Source organism: Somniosus microcephalus, chromosome 1 (assembly GCF_052327205.1).
Source record: "Somniosus microcephalus isolate GS21.2 chromosome 1, FLI_Smic_1.0, whole genome shotgun sequence".
Lineage (NCBI taxonomy): Eukaryota > Metazoa > Chordata > Chondrichthyes > Squaliformes > Somniosidae > Somniosus > Somniosus microcephalus.
Window position 1 is genome coordinate 462,483,149 of NC_140987.1, and position 17,487 is coordinate 462,500,635.

Sequence of the window (17,487 nt, forward strand, 5' to 3'; positions counted from 1 at the left end):
AAAGATTGGTGAAGTCAAGCGTAGGTCCCTTGCAGTCAGAATCAGGGGAATTTATAATGGGAACAAAGAAATGGCAGACCAATTAATACATACTTTGGTTCTGTCTTCACAAAGGAGGACACAAATAACCTCCCAGAGATGTCAGGGAACATAGGGTCTGATGAGAGGGAGGGATTGAATGAAATCAGTATTTGTAGGGAAATGGGCAAATTTAGAAATTCTACTGTATTCCAATATCCAGGTCATTTATATATATCAAAAAAAGCAGTGGCCCCAGCACTGACCTTTGGGGAACACCACTGTCTACCATCCTCCAGTCTGAAAAACAGCCATTTACCACAACTCGCTGTTTTCTGTCCTTAAGCCAATTCCTTATCCAAGCGGCCACTGATCCACCTATTCCATGAGCCTCAATTTTGTTAACCAGCCTTCTATGTGGTTCTTGTCAAAAGCCTTCTGAAAATCCATGTAGACAACATCCGTTGCATTCCCTTCATCAATCCTCTCTGTTATTTCATCAAAAAATTCAATTAGATTAGTCAAACACGATCTGCCTTTTACAAATCCGTGTTGGCTCTCCTTAATTAGCTTAAACCTCTCCAAGTGCCCAGTAATTTTTTCCCTGATTATTGTTTCTAAAACTTTACCCACCACTGATGTTAAACTGACCGGCCTGTAGTTAGTAGGATTGTCCTTACACCCTTTCGTAAACAATGGTGTCACATTTGCCACTTTCCAATCCTCAGGCACCTCCCCCACATCTAGGGAAGATTGGAAAATTATGGCAAGCCCTTCCGCTATCTCCTCCCCCAATTCCCTCAGCAACCGGGGATGCAAGCCATCTGGACCAGGCGACTTGTCCACTCTAAGCATACCCAGCCTTTCTAGTACATCCTGTCTATCAATTTTCACCCCTTCCATTGCTTCTAACTTTTCCACTTCTACCGATATTTTGTCAGCATGCACCTCCTTTGTAAACACCGATACAAAGTACTCATTGAGTATTCTAGCCTTACCCTGTGTCTCTAAGCATGTATCACCTTCTTTGTCCCCAATAGGGATTAATTAAGAAGGGGAAAATAGAATATGAGAGTAAGCTTGCAGGGAACATAAAAACTGACTGTAAAAGCTTTTATAGATATGTGAAGAGAAAAAGATTGGTGAAGTCAAGCGTAGGTCCCTTGCAGTCAGAATAGGGGAATTTATAATGGGAACAAAGAAATGGCGACCAATTAAATACATATTTTGATTCTGTCTTCACAAAGGAGGACACAAATAACCTCCCAGAGATGTCGGGGAACATAGGGTCTGATGAAAGGGAGGAACTGAAAGAAATCAGTATTTGTAGGGAAATGGTGTTAGGGAAATTGATGGGATTGAAGGCCGATAAATCCCCAGGGCCTGATAATCTACATCCTAGGGTACTTAAGGAATTGGCCCTAGAAATAGCAGATGCATTGCTGGTCATTTCCAAAATTCTTTAGACTCTGGAATAGTTCCCATGGATTGGAGGTACAGGAAACTTTCGATAACCGGTCCCTAAATAACCGGAACGCTCTATCCACTGGCAACATTCAGGAGTCGGTTCAGATAACTTTTATTACTCCATTTGTTGCTGTGCAAGGGTGTAGCTGAAGCTGTTGCTAAGCTACAGAGACGCTTGCAACTTGTGCCGATTGTTTTGAAGCTGTAAGCAACAGGGTTTGTTGCTTTATACGGAGCTCTAAGCTCCGTATCTTTTACTATAGCGTTCGGTTATCCGGAATTGTTGATGAACCGGCACCACGTCGGTCCCGTCCGTGCCGGATAACAGAAAGTTTCCTGTAGCTAATGTAACCCCACTATTTAAAAAAAGGTGGTAGAGAGAAAACGGGGAATTATAGACCGGTAAGCCTGACATCGGTAGTGGGGAAAATGCTAGAGTCCATTATAAAAGATGTAATAGCAGAGCACTTGGAAAACAGTGACAGGATCAGACAAAGTCAACATGGATTTACAAAAGGTAAATCATGCTTGACTAATCTACTGGAATTTTTTGAGGATGTAACTGGTAGAATAGATAAGGGAGAACCAGTGGATGTGGTGTATTTGGACTTTCAGAAGGCTTTCGATAAGGTCCTGCATAAGAGTTAAAGCACATGGGATTGGGGGTAAGGTACTGACTTGGATAGAGAACTGGTTGGCAGACAGGAAGCAAAGAGTTGGAATAAACGGGTCGTTTTCCAAGTGGCAGGCAGTGACTAGTGGGGTGCCACAGGGATCAGTGCTAGGACCCCAGCTATTCACAATATATATTAATGATCTAGACGAGGGACCTAGATGTAATATCTCCAAGTTTGCAGACGACACAAAGCTGGGTGGGCGTGTGCGCTGTGAGGAGGATGCAGGGAAACTGCAGTATGATTTGGACAGGTTGGGTGATTGGGCAGATGCATGGGAGATGCAGTATATAATGTGGATAAATGCAAAGTTATCCACTTTGGTGGCAAAAACAGGAAGACAGATTATCTGAACTGCAATAAATTGGGAAAAGGGGAAGTGCAACGAGACCTGGGTGTCCTTGTGCATCAGTCACTGAAGGTAAGCATGCAGGTGTAGCAGATGGTTAAGGCGGCAAATGGTATGTTGGCCTTCATAGAGAGAGGATTCGAATACAGGAGCAAGGATGTCTTGCTGCAGTTGTACAGGGCCTTGGTGAGACCACACCTTGAGTATTGTGTGCAGTTTTGGTCACCTTATCTGAGGAAGGATGTTCTTGCCATGAAGGGAGTGCAGCGAAGATTCACCAGACTGATATGTGGGATGGCAGGAATGACGTATGAGGAGAGATTGGGTCGATCGGGCTTATATTCGCTGGAGTTTAGACGAATGAGAGGGGATCTCATTGAAACTTATAAAATTCTAACAGGACTAGACAGACTAGATGCAGGAAGGATGTTCCCGATGGCATGGGAGTCCAGAACCAGGGGTCACAGTCTAAGGATAAGGGGTAAGCCATTTAGGACAGAGATGAGAAGAAATTTCTTCACCCAGAGTGGTGAACCTGTGCAATTCTCTACCACAAAATGCAGTTAAGGCCAACTCATTAAATATATTTAAGAAGGAGTTCGATATATTTCTTAAGGATAAAGGGATCAAGCCATGATCTCACTAAATGGCAGAGCAGGCTCGAGGGGCCGAATGGCCTACTCCTGCTCCTATCTTCTATGTTTCTAGGTTTCTATGTAGGACATAAATGGCCAGGGAATAAATAGAGTTATAGAACAGGAGTGTAAAAAAATGGTTAAAAATAAAGCGAGTGGAACTGCTATTAAAAATGAGTTAAACTGTCTGTACAGCAATGCACAGTGTCCATAATAAAACCGGGGAACTAGGGACAATAATACGTTGCGAGGAACCAGATATCGTCAGGACTACTGAGACATGGCTACAGAAAAATCAAGACTGGGAATTAAACACTGCAGGGTATCACATATTTAGATAAGAGAGACAGGGAAAAAGGGGAGGTGGAGTAGCTGTACTTATTAGGGATAACATAATAGCAGTAGAAAAAAGTGACGCAGCTATCAGCAAAACAAAAATAGAATCCATGTGGAAAGAGATAAAAGATAATAAAGGATCACTCACACTAATAGGCACAGTCTGCAGACCACCTAATAGTGGAAGGGATGTGGAGGAAGAGACATGCAAACAAATTAGGGAAATTAGTAAAAAATATAGAATAATCATCATGGGGGATTTCAACTACCCCTGCAAGGCAAGACATCAAGGCTTTGGAAAGAGTACAGAAAGAAAGACTTGCATTTATATAACGCCTTTCAGGACCTCAGGATGTTCCAAAGCACTTTACAGCCAATGAAGTACTTTTTGAAGTACTCCCTCAGTACCGCCCCTCCTACAGTGCAGCACTCCCTCAGTACTGTCCCTCCGACAGTGCAGCACTCCCTCAGTACTGCCCCTCCGACAGTGCGGCACTCCCTCAGTGCTGCCCCTCCGACAGTGCGGCACTCCCTCAGTGTAATGATATGCAGTAACATGTCATTCTAGAATGGTACACTAGGTGTAGCTGTATGTTTTAGTAGTGGGCTACATCCATATGGGTTGTCTTGTTTTAACACGAGGCACTGTTCGAGAGAGTCAACATGGCTACTGTATACAAGTCCACATGGCTGAATAAATGACTAGCACAAGCTAGCTGTTCATAATAAAAACGTCTATTTATTTATGAACATAAAACATGGTACCAGGAGTGGTAATATCTTCTGAATATTGCAAAACGCGACATGGAGAATTTGAAGCCACCGGAGGGTTTGAAACTCACGGGGAATGTCGACTGCAATTGGCGGACTTTCAAACAACAATTCGAACTCTACATTGCCGCCATCGGGTTCGGTACGAAGCCAGATGCAAGGAAAATAGCGTTGCTGCTCACGGTTGCAGGCCCGCAGGCGATAGAGGTATTTAATACGTTTGTATTTGATCAAGAGGAGGACAGAGAAAAAATGGACGACGTGCTAAAGAAGTTTGATACACATTGTTCTCCCAAAAAGAACGAGACCTATGAGAGGTACGTGTTCCATTCACGGACACAGCAGCAAAATTAGACTTTTGATAGCTTTGTGACCGATCTGAAACTGAAAGCACAGACATGTAATTTCTCTGAACTGAAATCATCCATGATTCGTGACCAGATTGTGTTTGGTATTCATGATAAAAAGGTCAGGGAACGTCTGTTGAGAGAAACCGAACTTACATTGAAGGATGCTGTGAAAATATGCCATGCCAGTGAGCTAGCTCAGCAGCACGCAAAGACTTTCAGTGAAATTAATAATGGTGCGACTGTAGTGAGTGACAGTGCAGCTGTCGGTGCTGTGTCCTGCAAGGGGAAGAAACGTGGGCAGAACAGGAATGCAAAGCAATCGGAGGATGGAACTTTCAATTGTAAACGCTGTGGTTACCAGCGCCAGTCAAGACAATGCCCAGCGTTTGGGAAAATGTGCATAAAATGTAATGGAAAGAATCACTTTGCCAAACAATGCTTTTCAAAAGTAAAAACAAAGAAAGAACATAAAGTTAATGCAGTAAAAGAGGACACTGATTTAAGTGAGACATTTTTTGTAGGAATGGTGTCATGTGACAATATAGAAAAGGATACAGAAAATGTGCAGCCCTCAGGAATGGACAATGCTGAACATAAAGTTAATGCAGTAAAAGAGGACAAATGGATGATGCCACTGCAGGTAAATGGAGCATTAGTTACATTGAAACTAGACACTGGGGCAAAAGCAAACTTAATCAGTATGAGTGACATTAACAATATGAAAAAGCCCAAAATACAGAAAGTCAGTACTACTGAAGAACTATAATGGACAGAAAATAGATAGCTTAGGTGTATGCAGACTTAAAGTGACAGTCAAAGACAAAGTGCATCATCTCATGTTTTCTGTTGTGGCTGAAGGGCTTGATTCACTACTAGGTGACAAAGCTTGTGAGGACTTAGTACTGGTCAAGAGAGTCTACCGTATAAACTGTGCCATAAGCAGACCAGATGACTCAGTGGATTCTGTAGTGAGTAATTTCCAGGATGTGTTCAAAGGATTTGGAGTTCTACCATTCACTTACAAGATCCAGCTAAAGGAGGATGCTCAGCCAGTGGCACATGCTCCACGGAGAGTTCCAGCACCCCTGCGTGACCGGCTCAAGAAAGAACTCGACAGAATGACCACACTAGGAGTCATCAGGAAAGTCGAAGAGCCAACAGACTGGGTTAACTCCATGGTATGTGTAAAGAAAAAGAACAATGATCTAAGAGTATGCATGGATCCAAAGGACTTAAATGCAAACATAAAACGTGAACACTACCAGATTCCCAAGCGAGAAGAAATCACCAGTGAAATGTCAGGTGCCAGATACTTCACAAAGCTCGATGCCTCACAAGGATTTTGGCAACTAAAACTGGATGAAGAGAGCACCAAATACTGTACCTTCAACACACCATTTGGCAGGTATTGTTTCCTCAGAATGCCTTTCGGGATAATATCTGCATCTGAAATCTTTCATAGAGCGATGGAACACATAATTGAAGGTCTGGAAGGAGTTCGGGTCTATGTTGATGACATCATCATCTGGGGCTCCACACTGAAAGAACACAATGAGAGACTGACTAAAGTGCTACAGAGCCTACACCGGAATGGACTGAAGCTCAACAAAGTCAAGTGTCAGTTTGGTGTCCAGGAAGTCACTTTCCTAGGAGATAATCTATCTGGTAAAGGAATAGAGCCAGATATGGAAAAAGTAAACGCCATACTCAACATGCCCCGACCCACTGACAAAAAATGAGTGCTACACATCATGGGGGTGATAAACTTCATTGGAAAGTTCATTCCTAACTTGTCAGCCAAGACAGCCTGTCTGCGAGACCTGCTACATAAAACAAATGAGTTTGCATGGACAGAAAGACATGAACAAGAGTGGATGAACCTCAAAACAGTGCTGACAACCACACCTGTACTCACCTTCTTTGACCCAACAAAGAGAATCAAAGTGTCAACGGATGCATCAAAAGATGGCCTAGGCGCGGTCTTGCTACAAGCAGAGGGTGAAGATTGGAAGCCTGTTGCCTATGCCTCCAGGTCTATGACTGATTCTGAGTGTCGATACGCCCAGATTGAAAAGGAATGTCTAGGCTTGGTAGTTGGACTAGAAAAGTTCCATGGCTACATATATGGACGTCCCACCTTCACAGTTGAGACAGACCACTGCCCACTGGTTGCCATCGTTAAAAAAAACCTGAATGAGATGTCTCCAAGGATTCAACGACTCATGATGAAGCTGCAAAGATATGACTTTGAACTGATCTGCACACAGTGTTAGCAGATGCACTATCCCGAGCACCCACAATGAGTCATGTGAGCTCTACTGAGGAAGACGTGGATGTTCATGTGAGTATGGTCACTGCTGCGCTGCCCGTGTCAGACACAAAATCAAAGCAAATAGCAGAAGAAACAGTAAAAGATACAGTGTTACAAACAGTAATAGAGAACATTCATCATGGTTGGCCAAAAGGTTCCTGTCCAAAGTACTATCACATCAGGTCAGAGTTGAGTGTTGCAAGTGGACTATTACTAAGACAAAACAGAACAGTCATTCCACAGGCTCTACGTCGAGACATGCTCAAAAGGATTCATGAGGGACACCTCAGAATTGAAAAATGCAAAAGGAGAGCAAGAGACACTGTTTATTGGCCTGGCATAAATAAGGACATTGAGAACGTGATAGGCAAATGTGAGACATGTCAGAAACACCAAAACAAACAAGCAAAGGAACCAATGATAGTAGCTGACTTACCAACAGCACCATGGCAAAAGGTTGGTATGGACCTTTTTCATTTGAATGGTAAAGACTATCTATTAGTGATTGACTACTATTCTAACTATCCTGAGATGGCGCTGCTCTCAAGCACATCAGCAAGCAGTGTCATAATGCATGTTAAATCCATCTTCGCCAGACATGGGATTCCCAGGATTGCCGTTAGCGACAATGGTCCGTGCTTCAACTGTAAGGAGTGGCAGCAGTTTGCAGCACATTGTGACTTTCAGCACATCACATCCAGTCCTCTGTATGCTCAGTCAAATGGTAAGGCAGAGAAAGGTGTTCAAGTTCTCAAACAGCTACTGAAGAAAGCAACAGAAAGCAAGTCTGATCCTTATCTCGCCCTGCTGAGCTACCGAGCCTCCCCTTTAGACTGTGGTTCATCACCTGTTGAACTCCTAATGGGTCGCAAGTTGCGTACCACGCTACCCTGCTGTGCAAAAGAAAAGCAGAGTAAGGAACTGAGACAGAGACTTCAACTGTTAAAGCTGAAACAGAAATCATACTATGACAAGTCATCCAAAACTCTGAAACCATTGACAAGGGATGATGCTGTCAGGATTGAGGATCCAAATGCATGGAACAGGAAAGCTACAGTTCTTGAGGAAGTAGGACCAAGGTCATACACTGTTAGAACTGAGGAAGGACAGATTCTCAGGAGGAACCGCCGTTCCCTCCTGAAAACACAAGAAACTATCCAAGAGCAAATCGATGACAATGCCGCAACTGAATCTTGTCATTCACCACCAGAACAATCTAACACAAACACACATACAGGCTCTCATGAAAACACATCAGACTTACCTGTGCTGAGAAGATCCACACGTGAAGTAAAAAAGCCTGATAGACTTAATCTTTGAGTACAAAGAAAACTATAATAAAAGAATGAAAAGCTTAGAGTTCAAAAAGTAAAGCTTTGAAGATGTGCTGACTGTTGTGAAGATGTTTAAAAAAAAATGTTTGTGTCATTATGTAAAAAACAAGTTCATTCAAAGGTTTATAGAGCACTAACAAAAGTGTTACTGATATCATCTTTATCGTTTTTCTTGAAAGTTGATTGATATTGATTTTGTTTAACCTCAAAGGAAGGGGGATGTAATGATATGCAGTAACATGTCATTCTAGAATGGTACACTAGGTGTAGCTGTATGTTTTAGTAGTGGGCTACATCCATATGGGTTGTCTTGTTTTAACACGAGGCACTGGTCGAGAGAGTCAACATGGCTACTGTATACAAGTCAACATGGCTGAATAAATGACTAGCACAAGCTAGCTGTTCATAATAAAAACGTCTATTTATTTATGAACATAACACTCAGTACTGCCCCTCCCACAGTGCAGTGCACCCTCAGTACTGCCCCTCTGACAGTGCAGCGCTCCCTCAGTACTGCGCTCCCTCACTACTGCGGCGCTCCCTCAGTACTGCCCCTCCGACAGTGCGGCGCTCCCTCAGTACTGCCCCTCCGACAGTGCGGCGCTCCCTCAGTACTGCCCCACCGACAGTGCGGCACTCCCTCAGTACTGCCCTTCCGACAGTGTGGCGCTCCCTCAGTACTGCCCCTCCGACAGTGCGGCACTCCCTCAGTACTACCCCACCGACAGTGCGGCACTCCCTCAGTACTGCCCTTCCGACAGTGTGGCGCTCCCTCAGTACTGCCCCTCCGACAGTGCGGCGCTCCCTCAGTACTGCCCCTCCGACAGTGCGGCGCTCCCTCAGTACTGCCCCTCCGACAGTGCGGCGCTCCCTCAGTACTGCCCCCCCGACAGTGCGGCGCTCCCTCAGTACTGCCCCCCGACAGTGCGGCGCTCCCTCAGTACTGCCCCTCCGACAGTGCGGCGCTCCCTCAGTACTGCCCCTCCGACAGTGCGGCGCTCCCTCAGTGCGGCGCTCCCTCAGTACTGCCCCTCCGACAGTGCAGCGCTCCCTCAGTACTGCCCCTCCGACAGTGCAGCGCTCCCTCAGTACTGCACTGGAGTGTCAGCCTAGATTTTTGTGCTCAAGTCTCTGGAGTGGGACTTGAACCCATGACCTTCTGACTCAGAGGCAAGGGAGCTGCCCACTGAGCCACGGCTGACATGATTTAAAGATTTACAAAGATGATTCCAGGAATGTGCGGTTTTAGTTATGAGGAGACACTCAAGAAACTGGGGCTCTTTTCATTAGAACAAGAAAGTCGAGTCGAAATCTAATCGATGTGCTCAAGATTATGAGGAGGTTTAATGAGGGAAATGGGGGAAAACTTTATGCACTGGTTGGTGAGTCAATAACCAGCGAGCATCAATTCAAGACAATCACCAAAAGAACGAAGGGAGAGATTAGGAGAGGTTTTTTTTTTTTTAAAAACAGGATTGTTGGGACATTATATTCCCAACCAGAAACAGTGGGTGCAAGCAGAATCCATTCATTAATTTAAAAATGGATAAATAATTGAAATAGAAACATTTTAAAGAGTTTATGAGAAGGGCAGGAGAATGGGACTAAGGGGACAAATCTTTCAGAGAGCCACCACAGGCTCGACGGGCCGAATGGCCTCCTTCTGTGCTGTAACCATTCTATGATTTTAATCTCCTGCTAGCCCAGACAGATTGATGTACGAGACATTCATTAGGAACTTTAAGGATGTGAAATTTCACAACAAAACAAGGCCAATCAGCAATATCAAATCGATAGATGTCAGGGAGCAACATCTGTAAAAGTTATCAAAAATAGATGGAAAATCGTCAAAAGTGGAACCCGGGTGATGCAGAATATTAAACGGAGTGTTCTCAGGGCCCTGGGCATGTGACATCTGCTCAGACTTGGAGGATTCATTCACTTTTCCAGCTAAATGTTCAATCCAGTGACCACAACCCAAAGTACAAAAATTTCCCACCGTCCGTCCGTATAAATTCGCAGTTAATGATGGCTGGCGGTGAAAGTGAAAAGTTCACAGTTGGGCGGGGTGAGAGCTCAGGTGAAGTGTCGGGGCACGGCAACGGGTGCTGGGGCACGGCAACGGGTGCTTTACTCTGACCGTGGGAGTTTGTGACTCTAACACCAGCTGCCCAAACTGCACAAGGGTCCCATTCCCAGCAGAAAGACACACGGCACCTCGCGGCGTCTTTCGAGATGGCAAACTGTGCTGACTTGTGCTAAATCCGTTCGACTGACTACCGTTTATCAGAATTGGAATCCAGGAGCCCTGCTCCTTGCTTGGACTGTGTCAATCCAGCTCAACTGCATCACCCAGTCTTGTCTGCACCTGCGTTTCACCTGGAAATATCTTTTAGCTGTTGCACCACAGGAATAATTCAGGACCCTTTCTCCCTGCTGCAGTTAGCACGACCTCCATAAAAAGGTGCATAAATGTTGTATAAACAAAATCCTGCACTGGTATTTTGGGGTATTGATGCTGTTGGCGCAGCAACTTGCCTAGTTATTCTGTGGGTTTACCAGTGATAAACAAGCACTGTACCCAGTGCCTGTCTCAACTTTACCCGCTGTCTTAGAATGAGAAGGTTTAAAACACACTGACCACTGGAGCTGAACACAAGGCCAAACATTAGAGCTCATCCACAAACACAACTCCTCTCGTTAGCAGTGACAGCTTATAAATGCAATATATTATAATATTAAACTGCTTTTAATAATAAAATGCCAAGTGCTGCGAGGGTGCAGGCAGCAGAATGAATTGCATCAGTCACTGGCCGCAAGGCAAGGCTGACATCTTGGCGGAGACTGGAGGAACATTGGTGGGTGCGGGAAGCAGGAAAAGCCCAGGCTCTTCCAGCGGCTGCAGGATTCCGGGGCCTGTCTGGGAGAAAAGGTTTCAGGAGGAAAGGAAATGTCAGCAGCAATGGAGGTTTGAGAGGGGGAGAGGATGGGGGGCGAGGGGCTGGTTAGAGGGAGCCGGCTGGGCTGGGTTAGGTTAGGTTGGGTTGGGCTGGGCTGGGTGAGGTTAGGTTGGGCTGGGCTGAGCCGGCTGGTCCTTACCGTAGATCATGGCCAGCCCGGTCTCATGCAGAAAGCGGAAGCGGCGGTGTTTGAAGAGCCAGATGGTGAGGATGGTGAGGGTCAGCAGGAGGATGAAGATCAGCAGGTTGGCGCTGTCCTGCCGGTGACTCTCCTCCGCCTTCTTCTCCGTCATGATGTCCTCCATGGCTCCGGCCACACACATTGTCCAGCCCAGGGCCAGGCACAGCGACCCGGGCAGCGCCGCTACTCCCAACACCATGGCCGCTAGTGCCGCCGCTCCCGGCGGATCATTGGTGGACGGCGGGGCTCCGACACCGAGCGACTCGGAACCGGCACCGAGCGATGGGCCACCCCCCGCAACCAGAGAGAGTCAACACTGAGCACCCAGAGGGGCCAGCACTGAGCAATTCAGCACTGAGCAACTCAACACTGAGCACCCAGAGAGTCAACACTGAGCACCCAGAGGGGCCAGCACTGAGCAACTCAATCCAACCCTGAACAACCAGAGTCCAGCACTGAGCAACTCAACTCAACCCTGAGCACCCAGAGGGGCCAGCACTGAGCAACTCAATCCAACCCTGAGCACCCACAGGGGCCAGCACTGAGCAACTCAATCCAACCCTGAGCACCCACAGGGGCCAGCACTGAGCAACTCAACTCAACACTGAGCACCCACAGGGGCCAGCACTGAGCAACTCAACTCAACACTGAGCACCCACAGGGGCCAGCACTGAGCAACTCAACTCAACACTGAGCACCCACAGGGGCCAGCACTGAGCAACTCAACCCAACCTGTTAGATCCGTGTATTTTGATGTTGTGTGTCCTTCGATAACTAGACACGAGACTGCAGGGAACAATCAACAGGTGTTTACTGGATGAGGGTTACTCTAAAACTAAACGTACAGATCCCTACTCAGGGTTTATAGACAGGTGTGGTCACTGCCGGTACTACAGTATACAGGAGCTGTAAAAAGTAGTTCTCCCTGTGGTGTATGTAACCTGTTCCACCTTAAGAGAACTACCTTAAGAGATGTACTACTTTCTCTTGGCTGCTGTATACTGTAATACCGGTGGTGACCACACCGGTATATAAACGTTGTGTAGGGATTTGCTGGGCAGTTCAGCCCTGACCTCCAAATAGTAAAGACCTGTTAAAGTTATTCTTGTGGTCTGTGTCCAGTGATTTATAATAAGCATAACTGGGACACACAGACTTAACAGTGGCGACGAGTCCGATCTTACCCTGCGGCAGTTTTACATCCAAGGCAGCTTTGTCCTCAGAACGGGCATCGAGAAGAGGCATCCGCCCTCATCATCCTGCTGAGCACCATCGCACGGGAGGCATCGAGAACCCGGGTTAAAAAGAAAAATTCTGACCACGAAGCCCTCCATCAGCGACAGGCAGTGATCATCCCTTCTACCACGGTGGTGGGTAAGCCGATCAGCGACACGAGCAGAAAGTCGGCCGCGTTGACTGTGGAGTGGGGGAGGGAAAACAGAGGAAAAAGGGCGGAGAACTCGACCACGGCCGGTGAAAAGGGCCGAGCAGCAATCGAGGCCGAGAGGCGCAACGACTGGGGCAGCTTAAGGCACGAGAGCCGCGGAGAACTCAAACGCAGCCGGTGTAAAGGACCGGCCTGCATGCGGGGCTGAGAGGCGCAACAGCAGGGGAAGCGTGAATGCCCACGGGAACCGCGGGGGAGTAAAAGCAGCGTCGGGGAATTGAGAACCGCTGGGGAGGCGAGAACGGCAGCAGCACGGCAATCACCATTGCAGCCAGCGGGGGAAGAAGGCAAACGCGGGAATCCGCCATTGTAGTCGGCGGGGGAAGAAGACGAGCGCGGGAAAGACCGCCAAGCGCGGGAAGCCGCCATTTTAGTAGGCGGGGGAAGAAGACAAGCGCGGGAAGCCGCCATTTTGAGAAAAAGAAAAATTTTAAAACTTGCAAGGATGCCTAAACATGGGAACATTAATACCTTTGATAGCGATATCGAAGATTGGACCACGTATGTAGAACGCATGGAAGTTTATTGTAAAGCAAATAAGGTACCAGATGATGAGAAAGCACTAACCTTATTAAGCTCAATGGGTGCGAAGACATACGGGCTATTGAAGCACCTTCTATCACCAGATAAACCGGCGGATCAGACTTTCGCGAATATTGTTACTGTCCTGAAAAATCATTTAAACCCCACGCCGCTGATGATAGCGGAACGATTTAAATTTTACAGAAGAACGCAGCTGAAAGACGAAAGCAACGCTGAATTTTTAATTGAACTGCGTAAGCTATCAAAGTACTGTCAGTTTGGAACAGGACTAGCAGATGCGCTGAGAGATAAATTTGTGTTTGGATTGTTAAAAGAAGGAACACAAAAGCGACTGCTCGAGGAGAATGATCTTACGCTTGATAAAGCTGTCACTATTGCAGCATCGCACGAAGCCGCAGCGAGAGGCACTGCGGAAATGCAGCTACGGTCACCGGAACTCAGCACCAACCAAATGGTCTTGGGTACAGTAAAATGTTATCGTTGTGGAAAGACAACGCACGATCAGAACCAGTGCTGGTTCAAAAATCAGGAATGCAGAAAATGTGGCAGGCTTGGTCACATAGCTAAAGTATGCTGGTCAGGAAAGAAGACCAGCAACAAAAAGTCACCGCAGGAAAAGTACAGAAAGGTACACAAGGTGACAGAGAACAGTTCAAACGAACAGAAGTCAAATTCAGACTCCAGCAGTAATGAACTGTGTAGTCTAAGAGTACACAATGTTGGTAATGAAGCAGACCTCCAAACAATCTGGGTCACACTTCAGATAGCAGGAGTCCAAGTGAAGATGGAATTGGACACTGGATCGGCATTGACGGTCATGAATAAGCAAGATTACAAAAGGTTATTCCCACATATTCCCCTACGGGATACGGAGATTGTATTGAAAACATACACAGGGCAAAGAGTATACCCCATCGGGAAGATAGAGGTAAAGGTGGTCCACAAGGGCAAAGAAAGCCGAGGAATGGACTTATATGTGCTACCTGAGGGAGGTCCACCACTACTGGGACGGGAGTGGATTAGGAAAATAAATATGGACTGGCATTCCTTAAAAGCACTAACGGTAGATTCCGGTAAAAAAGATGTCAAACCTAAACGATTGTCCAGAATATTGGACGATGCTAAAGAGGTGTTCCAACAGGGACTGGGAACACTGAGAGGAATTATGGCAAACATCAAGGTTGAAGAACATGCAAACCCGAAATTTTTCAAAGCCAGACCGGTACCTTATGCAATACGGCCTGCTGTGGAAGCTGAGCTGGAAGGGCTAGAACGTTCAGGAGTACTGTCTAAGGTAGACTGGAGTGAGTGGGCCACGCCCATTGTTCCCGTCATGAAGCGTTCATCGAGCAACAAGCCGGGGGAACCGGGGAAGGTTCGCGTCTGTGGAGATTTCAAGATCACTCTTAATCCGGTGCTTCACACGGTGCAGTATCCGCTTCCGCGGATTGAGGATATCTTCGCTTCGTTGTCTGGCGGGAAACACTTCACCAAGATAGACCTGGCGCAGGCGTACTTACAGATGGAAGTTGAGGAAGAGTCACGCCAGTATCTCACGATCAACACGCATAGAGGCTTGTACCGGTATAATAGACTGGTTTTTGGAGTGGCATCGGCTCCAGCAATTTGGCAGAGGGCCATGGAGCAGGTATTACAGGGAATTCCAGGCACACAATGTTACCTGGACGATATTCTGATTACAGGAGATGATGACGAGGAACACCTTGCAAATTTGGAACTGCTGCTCACCAGATTGAAAGAATATGGACTTCGAGTTAATCGCCAGAAATGTTCATCAAGGCCCGCAACCTGCCTTACTCCATTGAGGAGGTCAGGACCATGACCAAGAACTGCCAAGTCTGCGCTGAGTGCAAACCGCACTTTTATAGACCAGACAGAGCCCACCTGATAAAAGCCACTCGCCCTTTCGAACGCCTGAGCGTCGATTTTAAAGGGCCTCTCCCCTCCTCCGACCGCAATGTGTACTTCCTCAACATCATTGACGAGTACTCCCGGTTCCCGTTCGCTATCCCCTGCCCGGACATGACCAGTGCCACGGTCATTAAATGTCTGAACAGCCTCTTCACCCTGTTCGGTTTCCCCAGCTATATCCATAGCGACCGGGGCTCATCGTTTATGAGCGACGAACTCCGCCAGTACCTGCTCGCTAGGGGTATAGCCACAAGCAGGACCACCAGTTACAACCCCCGGGGGAACGGACAGGTGGAAAGAGAGAATGCAACTGTTTGGAAGGCTGCCCTACTAGCCTTAAAGTCTAGGGGCCTTCCGACCTCCCGCTGGCAGGAGGTGCTCCCCGATGCACTCCACTCGATTCGGTCACTTCTCTGCACTGCCACCAATGCCACCCCTCACGAGAAAATGTTTGTCTTCCCAAGGAAGTCCACATCGGGGACATCGTTACCGCCATGGCTGACGTCCCCAGGGCCGGTACTACTGAGAAGACACGTGAGGGCCAATAAAACGGACCCCCTGGTCGAGAGGGTCGACCTCCTCCACGCCAACCCCCAGTACGCTTACATTGCGTACCCGGACGGGCGGGAGGACACAGTCTCCATACGAGACCTCGCACCCTCGGGGACCGCTGTAACCCACTACCCATTACCACCCCCCCCCACGACCCGATATCCAACCCCAGCAGCCGGCTCGCCTTGGACCGTCACCCATGAGGACTACACTCCAGGGCCCCAGCCTACACGGGACGCGACGCCGGAAGCTCCACCACCCCTGCCGTCGCCACGTCGATCACAGCGGCAGACAAGACCTCCGGAGAGACTCCAATACACGAACTTTTAAATACACTTCACCCCGCCGGACTCATTTTTAAACAAGGGGTGAATGTGGTAAACCACTGTCATACCTGTCTGTGTCTGTATGTGTATTCCACTAGGTACAGGTCTGGACATGCCTCGGCTGACTCCTCCCACTATTCCAGGTATATAAGTGACTACCTCCCAGTCCCTTAGTATTCTGGACGGGTCGACCACTCGAGACAAGACCTTCATTCTTTAGTTAATAAAAGCCTGATTGTTACTCGCTCAACTTCAGTCTTTTGAGTAATTGATGGCGCATCACGGTCACCCTTATTTTTCCTTTGGGGTAGACTGTTTGCCCCGTGTACGTCTTCAAGACAATCTCTGTATCTCTCAAGGGTATATGTGAGAATAGCCGCTTGTAGTCCCTTTGGTTTATGACTGTTAGGGCTGATCCTGTGTCCAATTCCATTTTCACTTGGACTCCAGCTATCTTGAGCGTGACCCAGATAGTTTGGTGATCCTCCGTTTTGATCACCTTATGTAGTTTCAGACAACCCAGCTCCTTGCTTCCGGAGTCTGTATCACTTTTCTGTTCGTCTGAACTACTCTCCGTCACCTTATGTACCTTCTTGTACTTCTCCTGTGGAGATTTCTTGCTGCTGGTTTTCTTTCCCGACCTGCAGACTCTTGCTATGTGTCCTACTTTTCCACACTGTCTGCACACTTTGTCCCTTGAACCAGCAATCATTATGGTCGTGTGTTGTTCTGCCGCAGCGATAGCACTTCACTGTTCCGTATGACATTTCATTGGTGCCATATTGTTGCGGTCTCCGTTGTATCTCTGCAGCGCCCCGTACGGCTGCTTCGTGTGATACTGCTATGCTGAAAGCCTTGTCCAGCGTAAGATCCTTTTCTGATAGAAGCTGTTTCTGGGTTCCTTCACTTTGAAGCCCACACACAAACTTGTCCCTTAAAGTATCTGCTAGTCCCGTTCCAAACTGGCAGTGTTTCGATAGCTTGCGCAGTTCCGTTAAATACTCAGCATTACTTTCATCTTTATGCTGGTTCCTTTTGTGAAACTTAAATCTTTCTGCTATCAGCAGCGGTGTGGGGTTAAGTGGTCCTGTAGGATTGACACGATGTTTCCAAAATCCTTTTCCACTGGCTTCTCTGGGGTTACTAGGTTTCGCAGTAAGCCATACATTTTTGCACCCATTGAATTCAACAATACCAGCGCTTTTCTCTCATCTGGCACTTCATTCGCCTTGGACATATGTCGTCCAATCTTCGACTTCATTGTCGAACGCTGTGATACTGCCACTCTTTGGCATCCCTGA

The 17,487-nt window shown here is 47.1% G+C and overlaps 1 protein-coding gene across 1 annotated transcript in view; it reads right to left on the minus strand.

Annotated features, from left to right (window-relative positions):
* The window catches only part of slc9a6a (solute carrier family 9 member A6a), a 93,417-nt gene extending 81,671 nt beyond the window's left edge, over positions 1–11,746 (minus strand). Inside the window, exon 1 of the mRNA XM_086002369.1 lies at positions 11,345–11,746. Within this exon, the coding sequence (XP_085858495.1) occupies positions 11,345–11,585 (241 nt within the window). The 5' untranslated portion in view covers positions 11,586–11,746. The remainder of the gene's footprint in view (positions 1–11,344) is intronic.
* Positions 11,747–17,487: the final 5,741 nt, after the last annotated feature.